The 10,518-nt window shown below is 44.6% G+C and overlaps 1 protein-coding gene and 2 long non-coding RNA genes across 9 annotated transcripts in view; 1 reads left to right on the plus strand and 2 right to left on the minus strand.

Moving 5' to 3' along the window:
- The window catches only part of LOC102487897 (uncharacterized), an 18,842-nt gene extending 18,633 nt beyond the window's left edge, over positions 1–209 (minus strand). Inside the window, exon 1 of the long non-coding RNA XR_333827.1 lies at positions 134–209. This is a non-coding gene — a long non-coding RNA (uncharacterized LOC102487897). The remainder of the gene's footprint in view (positions 1–133) is intronic.
- ZNF827 (zinc finger protein 827) overlaps positions 1–10,518 on the plus strand; it is a 215,438-nt gene that overhangs the window by 136,934 nt on the left and 67,986 nt on the right. For all 7 annotated transcript variants that reach the window (XR_333830.3, XM_006143462.3, XM_006143465.3 and 4 more), the window contains exon 8: positions 92–195. Coding sequence is in view for 6 of the 7 variants with exons in the window: in XM_006143462.3 (XP_006143524.1) it covers positions 92–195 (104 nt within the window). In the remaining variant the exon portion in view is untranslated. The remainder of the gene's footprint in view (positions 1–91; positions 196–10,518) is intronic.
- LOC102487617 (uncharacterized) overlaps positions 231–10,518 on the minus strand; it is a 10,863-nt gene continuing 575 nt past the window's right edge. Inside the window, exons 2-4 of the long non-coding RNA XR_001370011.2 lie at positions 4,484–4,684; positions 3,794–3,946; positions 231–307 (exon numbers count right to left, since the gene is read on the minus strand). This is a non-coding gene — a long non-coding RNA (uncharacterized LOC102487617). The remainder of the gene's footprint in view (positions 308–3,793; positions 3,947–4,483; positions 4,685–10,518) is intronic.

The following is a 10,518-nucleotide window of genomic DNA, read 5'->3' on the forward strand; positions in this document are numbered from 1 at the left end:
TGTGTGCGTGTGTGTTTATTGGGGGCTAGATGCTCTGGCTGTCTTAAACAACTTTAATTTACTCAATCTTACTCTTCCTCCCCCACCCCAGCCCTTTCTTTTCAGAAGATACATTTAGACAATCACCATTCACCTCCAATTCAAAAGATCTGCTGCCCAGCGAGTCTGTGCTTCACGGAAGGATAGCGACTCCAGGTATGGAAACACCGTTGACTTTGCTTCTAGCGTTGGCCACTTAAGAACTGCTTTTCTAAAACATGGCTATTCAGATGCTTTCAGCGTATGCGTTATAGTTCTTCACAGGAAACTAGGTTTTAGTAAAGAGGAAGAATTTGATGAAAACAGCCACAAAAGTTGATTAGAACATAGATGGGGGCCAGCAGGTGACATGGTGGTTAAGGCGCGGGACTCCCACATGGGCGACTACAGTTTGAGTCTCGGACTCAGTAGCTTAAAAATCACACTAGGTGTGTGGGCGTACATACCCAAAATCCCGTGAGGAGAATAGAGGAGAAGAGATTGCAGCATGGCTACACACACCCTTGGGGGGGATGTGATTTCTCCCTTTCCCTCTCTCTGTCTCTCTTCAGCTACCTCCAGCAAGCGCATGCACTCTGCGGAAAAATAAAATAAAGTAAAACTAAACAAAATAAAAACAACAAAAATACTTGTACAGTAATAATCCTCTCCATCTTTGCTTTAAGAGTGCTTGTTCTTTACCTTGATTTCATGTATATAGTGAATTTCTTAAAAAAAAAAAAAAAAAACAGCGAAGTTTAACCCAAAAGTAATTTCTTTACATGTCATCAGTATGTCAGGCCGACAAGCCAGGGCCAAGTGGAGGTCGGCAGCAAGAACATTAGTCCCAGGAGGACATGTCATGGCCCAGGTGGGATATTGGTCACCACAAAGCCTTCATTGGTTTCCATGGAAGCAACACAGCTCTTTAAGGAAATCTTGACCTCTGGATTTCATCTTTCTTCCTAGCTGTAGTATCTGCACATATCTAACTTTCCTTCCTACCATCTTAGTTCTCAGTACATAATTTCTTGTTCATTCTTCCTTTTTCATTTCTCCTTTCCAGAGTAAAGAAAAGATGTGCTTACTGTCCCGTTATCAACAGCATGGCCACTCCTCAGGGCTTGTGTGTGTGTTCTCAGAGCTATTATAAATGAGAACATTTGAGAACCGTTGCACTGAGGTCTTTCCTTCCTACCCACCCGCCACTCCAACCCACCCCATGACCAACCGAGCAGCCAGGGAGCTTCCTGATTCTTGTTACCCACAAGCCCAGCTGCTGACACAACCCCAGAAGACAGGGTGGTCTCATCTGCATTCCTTTGTTCAGGAGAGCAGAGTGGGAACCAAGGCTCTGTGTGTGCAGAAGGGGCTCTCAATGTTATCATCAGCTCTGTAGCCCCCTCCATACACCCAAGGAGCTCTATATCACAGAGCACTGGTGACCTGATTAATTTGTAATACACAAAGGGTCAGGTAACACCTCCAGAAATTGCAGCCTGGGGTAGCAGAGGTCATGGGAAGTGGTTTGTCACCAAAAATGAGAATTCCGAACTCTTTGTCATTCGTTAGTCTTGTGGTAGCAAGTCCATCTCTTCCCTTCTCCAGCTCAAGAGTCCAGACACCTGAATGCTTTTAGCTTCACAGGCTGGGCTTTTCTAGCCAACCACAAGAGATAACATGCTTACTCAAAACGCATTACATAATAGCTGGTTCTAGAAGTGGAAAGAAATTCTGCTTAGTTTATGTCTTCATTCTCAAACAGAGGCTGTTGGAACTACTGTTTACTTCCCACGGTGTCATTTGCAATAGCCATCTTCCTGGTCCCAAAATTATTGCCCTGCTGTTAGGTTGATGGATTGCGACTTTCTAATGTCAAAATAACTGCCTAGGAATTGCCTGTCAGAGTGCTGTGACCCATACGGCCAGCATCCCGTGATGTATATACAAACCCTGCATTGCTGGCTTAATGTTTGGCTTGGCTGTATTTAAAGAAGGGTTTATTGGTCAAGTTAAAACTCGACCTGAAAGAGTGATAACAGTATATGTTTAACAGCGCATGGGGGGTTTTCTGTGATTTGCTTGATAGACTTATGTTACACATTAGATAAACTCGCCTTTTAAAGCTTAACTCTTGTTTTAAGGAGAGGAGAAAGGTTAACATAACTAGGATTTTTAAAGTGTGAATCCACCCTGCTGAAGGATAATAAACCTCCTATACTTCAACAAAGCCTTTCTTTAGGCAGAGGAAAAACAAAATAACTGTATTTACATTTTGCTAAAATATACAGCTAAAATGCGACTTTTATGGCAAGCAAGGTGAAAATGCTTTGAAACAGAATTAACATGAGGAAAATTTAAAATGATAGGGATACTCTTGTTCTTATCATCTGAAGACAGTTTAGTAAACAATAATGTGGACTAATTATAGAAAAGACCAATCTGAATTAACCAAAGTGAGAGGTAAGGAGATTTAAAAAAAAAAAAAAGATTTCTTCCAAGCTGGGACAGTGATAAATGGTCACTCTCGAACTACAACAGTTCTTCAATCCCTTAATCACAACTCCAAATCAAAAACCCCTACCAACCAAAGTTTTTTGGAATAAATTATATGGCGGTAATCCCAAGCAGAAGGCTATGTTTAGCCTTTATGGATTACAACAATGAAAAAATTCATCTATTTTCTTACAGAAATATCATTGTGCTTGCTTATGAACTGTTGCTCCCGGCTCACTGGGATGTTACGTAAAATATCTCTTAGGCACCGTGTTATCGTCTTACAATCAGAAAAAGGATGCATCTCGAAATGCATCTGGCCCCAAGGGTTTCAGACAGATATTGCAGGCCTACATTTATTCTAGCACTCTGCCGAGTGCAGGGCTGGGAACAAGGAACCTGCAGTGCAGTTGAACATCTTAATGTTCTGGGATGTAAGAGTCTTGGATTCTTACAGAAAATTGTGGAAGACCAATTGGGCAGCAGATTGCTGAATCACTGGAGAGGGCAGGGGTGGGGAACAGGATCCCTTGTGAGAATCCTTTGGCTCTAGAACAGCTTTGTTTAGGAGGCTCTGGGTTAGAGAGAGGAGGAGGAGGCAGCAAGACAGAGAAAGAAATCCTACCGTGAGGTGACTAGTTGGGGAAACTGGTTAGTTGTGCTATAAGTAGATTGAATTAGGGAATGCTAGTATCTGGACGGACATGGGGAAAGCCAGGAAGGAGACAGCTGGCTTTAGCGACTAGATAGAAAATAATTCATTGTGGGCAGCCGCCATTGTCCAATTAAGGAAGCCAGATGCTACGTGGCCAACTGTGATTCAATCCTGGCCCTGGTGGCAGTGCCCAAAATCTTGACGGGAAGGAGAAAGAGAGGAGAGGGGATTGTGGCATGACCACATCCCCCTGGGGGGGGGTGCTTTCTCTCTCTCTGTTTCTCTCTGATGAGTGCACACACTCTCTGGCAATAAAGGAAACAAATAATAATTTGTTGCTATCATATAAACAAGCACCTTGGAGTCCTTAGAAATTGTCTCTTAGATAGTTTAAACATTACCATTATTTCTACCCTTTATTATTTCAACTCTATTTTCTTAGCAAACCTCTTCTTTCCACAGATACTGGGAGGATAAATGTCAGCCCAGAAAATAGTCTCCAGTTCCCAATTAGTAGATACCATCGTTAATGGGGTGTAATGTGCTTTGCTCCAGTCAAAGACATTGCTTGCAAATGCTGAAACACATTATTTCCACGCTATCTTCTGATATCTAGTTATATACCTTCTGTCGGCGGGGTGAAGTCCTCTTCCATACGCCTTCAGAGGCCAAAAACACCACCGGGGAGGCATCAGCTGCGAGTATCGTTGGAGGCGTAACGCTCCTCGGCCCAGGGCCTTCACGGTGGACTCAGTGTGCCGTTTGTGGGTGTCCAGCCTGATGGAGAAAATGCTGGCAGTGAGGGGAGAGGTTGGTAGAACTGTGGACTGTGAAGAAATCCAGAACAGCACAGTTAGCTAGCCCTCTGCCTTCAGCAGATGGTATCTGTAGCTCACAGCTGCCACCATCCCAGAGACAGAGACTAAACACAGAGCTTCGTGGTGTCCTGGCCTCAGTCCTGGCCAGTATTGCTTTTCTTTTCTTTCTTTTTCTTTTTCTTTTTTAAGGTTTTTGCTATAGCTAGCAGACATGTGCTCGTAGGGAAGAGACAAAGACAGTGAGAGGGCAAGTAAGAAATCACACCCAGAGGGGATGACCATGCTGCAATCCCTTCTCCTCCATTCTTCTCCTAAGCTTTTGGGCATGTATGCACACTCACCTGATGTGATTTTCAAGGCACCAGCTCAGGGACTCAAGCCACAGTCAGCCATGTGGGAGTACAACACCTTACCTACCACGCCACCTGCTGGCCCCTGGACATTTCTAGACCAACTTGCCTGAGAACCAAAGACTGCTCAGGAGCCAAGACCTAACCTTTCCACTTGCTGCAATCATCTTAGACAGCGGTGACATCAGGAATCCATACTAAAACGATGAGTTAAAACTGCTGTCGCCTTCTGCAGGAGTGTGGGGTGTGAGGACAAAATATCCTTAAAGCCGTCAACGGATGACCGAATGCACCTTGGGTGGCGTTGTTCTAGGTGGTGATTTCACAAAAGGAATAGAAGCGTTTTCCTATGGGGGAGATAGAAATGGCAGGTCGTGTATTATTTAATGTACTTCAATTTTTTAGTCACCTCACTTCTGTGCAAAATTTATATTCATAGGGCCAACTTCTGGGGTCAGGTGTTTTTCAGGGGACACAGGGAGGTTCTGTCTTAAGAGCAGACCCGTTACCATTGTACCTTGGCAATGTATGTTTTCCCATCATCTTCCTGTAAGCAAGGGCTATTAAGAATATAATTTATATCTCAGTACTTCTTTTAAACAACGCAAAGCTTCAGTTCTGTGTTATGATGATCTTGAAGTCACAGTATGTTTGCTCTGTATTAAGCCAAAAACTAAAACACAACCCAAGTGGGAGTGAAAAAAACAAAAACGTAGATCTCCGTGGAATTCTTTTATTGTGTTTGGAGTCTCCTGCTTCTATTTGTTATTTCAGATGAAGCCTGGGGTTAGGTGATGTAAAACAATCAGCAATTATATTTGTAAATGCCTACCCCCATTATTTTCTAACTTGCCTTAAAAAAACTCTTTTTGTTGTTATTTATAAATTTAAAAACAAGAAAAAGAGAACCTTCATGCCCTCGCAGGAACAGGCTTCTTTTTTTTTTTTTGAGAGGTTTTTGCTATAGGGCACATGCGCTCGCCAAAAAGACAGAGAGACAGAAAGTGAGAAACCACCCCCCGGGGGCATGGCCACACCATACTCCCTTCTCCTCTATCCTCCTCCCGGGATCTTGAACACACAGGCACATGTGCCCGGCACGAGTTTAAGCCACCAGGTCCCAGGACTCAAACTGCAGTTAGCTACATGGGAGTCCAGAGACATAGCCATTACGCTAACTGCTGGTCCCAGGAACAGGCTTCTTTTGATAGGTGGGGAAATTTAGTTACTGCTGGGGCTTGGAATGCCAATCAGGATTTCACATGAGGGCAATTTCATGAAATAGTCTGCCTCTTTCCCAAGCCTTTTTTTTTTTTTTCCTTTTGGTGGGTTTTTGCCATAGAGTATGTTCTCACTTTCCGAGAAATCACACCCAAAGGGAGATGGCCACATCACAATCCATTCCCCCCCATTCTCCTCCTGGGATTTTGGGCACACGTACACATGTGCCCAGCATGATTTTCAAATTGCTGGGTCCAAGACTCAAACCACAGTCAGTCATGTGGGAATCCAGTGCCTTTACCACTGCACCACCTGCTGGACCCCAGGCCTACTCTTGACCCATCTTCCTCACCTCCATCCTGCCCAGCTATCTAACACTAGAAGTCCCACATTGTAGGCTTTTCTCGGAACATTACGCTAACTGCTGGTCCCAGGAACAGGCTTCTTTTGATAGGTGGGGCAATTTAGTTACTGCTGGGGCTTGGAATGCCAATCAGGATTTCACATGAGGGCAATTTCATGAAATAGTCTGCCTCTTTCCCAAGCCCTTTTTTTTTTTTTTCCTTTTGGTGGGTTTTTGCCATAGAGTATGTTCTCACTTTCCGAGAAATCACACCCAAAGGGAGATGGCCACATCACAATCCATTCCCCCCCATTCTCCTCCTGGGATTTTGGGCACACGTACACATGTGCCCAGCATGATTTTCAAATTGCTGGGTCCAAGACTCAAACCACAGTCAGTCATGTGGGAATCCAGTGCCTTTACCACTGCACCACCTGCTGGACCCCAGGCCTACTCTTGACCCATCTTCCTCACCTCCATCCTGCCCAGCTATCTAACACTAGAAGTCCCACATTGTAGGCTTTTCTCGGAACCTAAATGTCTTGCATTAGGATGTCACCTGCCACTAACTCTCGGCCTGTCATGCCACTGGCCAGCTATGATGATACCCTGATGGGTGCACATCACCTTCCTTCCTGGGAGGACTTCCCAACTCAGACCTCAAGAGAAGGCGAGAAAGAGGCCCTGGATGACAGCCAAGTGTTTCCATCAATCCCTTCTCAAACACAGCAGGTTCTTTTTCAATTCAGACTAAGCCATAGATCAACAATAGAACATTGGGTGTTGCTGTGTATCGTTTTGTGCCTTAAGCTCCTTTTGGATGAAACAAATTTGGTCTGCACAGAGAAGGAGGTTAATAGTTACTGGGAATCTACTAAATGGTCAGGCGCAGGGCGGACGACATCTCATTGAATTCTGAAGACAGCTCATTGAGATATAGGAATTGCCTGTCATTTACAGATGCCCAAATGGAGGTTCAGAGAGATTTAATAACTTGGTCAAAGTCATATGGGAGATGACCGGCCGCTTGGGAATTCAAATTCAGAGCTACAAAGGATACTTCCTTGAGCCCTGCCAAACCTGCTGAGGATCTTAACATGTCATCAGACAATAGACCATAAGGGCCCATGTCCCAGCCCCAGTGTTTGCCCAGACATATCCCAACCCCCAACCGGTTGGCATGTTAACCATTACCAGTGGATTGAGTCTTTCAGTTAGGAAGAAAAAGTCCCTTAAGTAAGATTTTTTTTTAAAATTTTCTTAAAGAAGTACTTATTGTTCATTAGTATAATTCTAATTTTATACTCTATTTTTTTTTTTTTTGAGAGGGAGATATTTTTTTGTTAAAGGGCACCATGCACTTACTGGAGAGACAGAGAGAAAGTGAGAAATCACCCTCAGGGGAGATGACTGCACCACAATCCCTTCTCCTCTCTGGATTTTGGGCATGGGCATGTGGAACTGGTGTGAGTTTCAAGTCACCAGGTCCAGGACTTGATCTGTGGTTGGCCTTGTAGGAGTCTAGCGCCTCAACCACTACACCACCTGCTGGCTCCTATACCAATTTTTTTAAAGTTTATTTTGTATTTCTTCCATGGGTGTGAGAGAGAGAGAGAAAGAGAGAGTGATAAGGCATAGTACCCCCAACGGGGTCATGACATCATGGCATCATACATGCTCTGTGTACTCGGGGAGGTCTCTGGTCTTGAACTCAAAACCTTCCCATGTGAGTCAGCCTCACAGATCATTGCAAGTTATTGCTGTGACAAGGCCCAGTCCTTGTATCTTTCTGTTTCTATCTTTCCTTTCTTCCCATGATACTTTGATATCTGGTAATATCGTAGTCATCTGGAATATTCCCTTTAGATACAGTTGTATGAAGCTGTGTCAAGACTGTGTGGTCAAACAAACCACTCAATGCTAAATTTAGTGGTGACCTGGTTAGTAGTACTGAAGAAGTTCTGGACTGGGATTCAGGAGGATGTGAGTTCGATCCTAGCCCCCTGTTTGGTAGAAGGAGATCTGAGGGTCTCCAAACACCTTCCCCATCCCTTACATTTCAGAATTTTCATTGTGTGTAATGTTCCAATAACTTCAGCCCAAGTTCTTTTCTTCTTAGGGCCAAAACTGTATGTAGATACAGGAGGAAACTGGAGTCTAGTCTAGAGGCATTCCTTAAAATTCCACAGCATATCAAAGAAAGGGGCAAGTCACAGTCACACACAAGCAATTGTTGAAAGACACAGTATTGGAGAGCAGTGGTGACTGGGAGGGGCAGAAGAAGGGCTTCCAGCCGGAAGTCCTCATCTTTTATCTGATGTCCACTATATGCACAGGTGACTTTGCGGAAATCCACGGAGCTGGATACTGACGGCAGTATTGCTGCCTTTGTCGAGGCTAATTGGCTTATTAACAAATAGGTATGTCTAGATCCAAGTGGACACCTCCAGGCTTTCGCCTGACTGTGACAGAGATGACGATGACAAGAGTCTTTCTATTAGACAAGACTTGGTTTGCAGGAACATTTCTTTTTGTAAGATGAACTGGCTGCCGTGAACCAGTGACACGTGGGTTGATATATCTTCTTCCTGTTGTGTTTCAAATCCAAAAAACATTCCATGCTGCTTATACCATTTCTTTGAAGTCACTGGGGAGACGAGCCATCGTCTTGTCTGAACAGCTGTTTATTAGGAGGAGAAAGTTTCATAGTTAGGGATTTTCCTGATCCAGATTATGTTATTTGAGGCTAATAAACAGTTGTGTGGGGCCAGCAGGTGGCATAATGGTTAAGGCACTAGACTTCCACATGGTCGACCATGGTTCGAATCCTAGTCTCGGATGCTTGAAATTTGTGCCAGGCACATGTGCTTGTGTTCCCAAAATCCTGAGAGGAGAATGGGGAAGAAGGGAGTGTGAGATGGCCACCCCTCCTGAGGTGTGATTTCTTACTTTCCATCTCTCTGTCTCTTCTGTGAACGCATGTGCCCTATAACAAAAAAACTCTCTCAAAAAAAAAAAAAAAGGATTGCTCACAAGTAGCTCCATCTGTCACTGACCAGCCACAATAGCCTTAGTCTGAGCGCAGGTGCATCTAAAGGGGAGCTGCGTTGTAAACTGCAGGGAAAGACTGTCAGCTCTGAGTCCTAGCTAGCCCTTCTCAAAACTTTAATTAAGTGGCACAACAGTAAAATGCAATGCTGTGCAAGGCTGATCCACTTGGGAAGGTTCCGGGTTCATGTCTGGCGACCTCCCTGAACACACCGGGCACACGCAGCTCACTCAGGGAGTGGAGTGCAGAATTAAGACCCTGTGGGAGGGCTCCCTTTCTCCCTCCCTCTCTCTCTCATGGAAGAAATTTTTAAAAATGATAAACCCCAGTTCAGGGACTTGGTTTCTTAGGCACAGGTTACCCCCTGGGCTGTGACCCTCTTGGGCTTGGCCTGGTATCTTTCCTTGAGCAGAATACGTGTGTATAATACGTGCTCATAGGAAGTATCCCAAACACCATGTATAAGGCCTCGGCTGTGCCCACGGTTGTGTTTTCACTTTTGCAGACTGTTTAGATGCCTGGAGAATAAATAGTGCTATAAAAGGCCAAATTCTTGAGTGTGTGTAATGGATGATGGAGAGTATTTGTTTGGAAATTGCAATGGAATGACCCTGGCTTCAGTTTGGGACTGGCTAATTCAATCTGCAAGGCCTTTTCTGTATATACAATATGTTCTTCCATTCCTTTGCTATCAAAAATACATATTCTCATTTCATGCAATTTCTTCTTTGTGTTGATTCCTTTTCAGGGCAGTAACTGCCCTCTGGTAACCAGGGTAAGAAAAAAAAGTCTTTTCCCTTGCAAACTAGACCATCTATTTTCATTCAAACAAATCCATCTGCATCCCCATATGCAGGCCAAACCAATGCTCCTCGCAGTAAGACTACCCCCTCCTCCCCTCACCCCATCAAAGCCCTCTTTGGATGTAGTTCCTGGCATGATGGTCAGGGACTTCTTCCTTTTCCTTAAGTCATTCTTCCTCATTCCGTGTTTTTCCTTTAGCAAGGTACTTAGCTGTTCTCTTCTTGGTTATCATATATCATGAACAAAAGGTGTTAGCTGAGTGTGGTCAGTCTTCACGTTTGCTTAGCGGCTAGGTTCACCGGACCACTCCCAGTGTTCTATTGCGGCCCCCCTGTAGGGGTTCCTGGAGCTCTTAAATTCAACAGGTCCCAGGCCAGCCCCACAGCTTCATAGGAAGGGAGCCAGATCCCACATGGCCAACCACAGTTTGAATCCCAGGCCCAGAGGTTTTGGAAAACACACAGGCTCTGTGTGTCTGTGTGTCTGTGTGTGTGTGTGTGTGTGTGTGTGTGCACATGTGTCCCCAAACCCCAATAATATGAAAGAAATGGAGGAGAAGGGATTGTGGCAGGACCACACCCCATTGGGAGGTGCTTTCTTCCTCTTCTCTCTGTCTCTGTCTCTGGTGAGTGAAGGTGCCATCTGGCAATTAAAAAAAATTCAGGCAAGCAGATGGTGTGGAAGTTAAGGTGCTGGATCCCATATGGCTGACTCTGTGGTTTGAATCCCAGGCCTAATGGCTTTAAAAACAAACCCGGCGGCTG

The sequence above is a fragment of the Tupaia chinensis genome, unplaced genomic scaffold, assembly GCF_000334495.1.
Source record: "Tupaia chinensis unplaced genomic scaffold, TupChi_1.0 Scaffold000098_3, whole genome shotgun sequence".
Classification (NCBI taxonomy): Eukaryota; Metazoa; Chordata; class Mammalia; order Scandentia; family Tupaiidae; genus Tupaia; species Tupaia belangeri.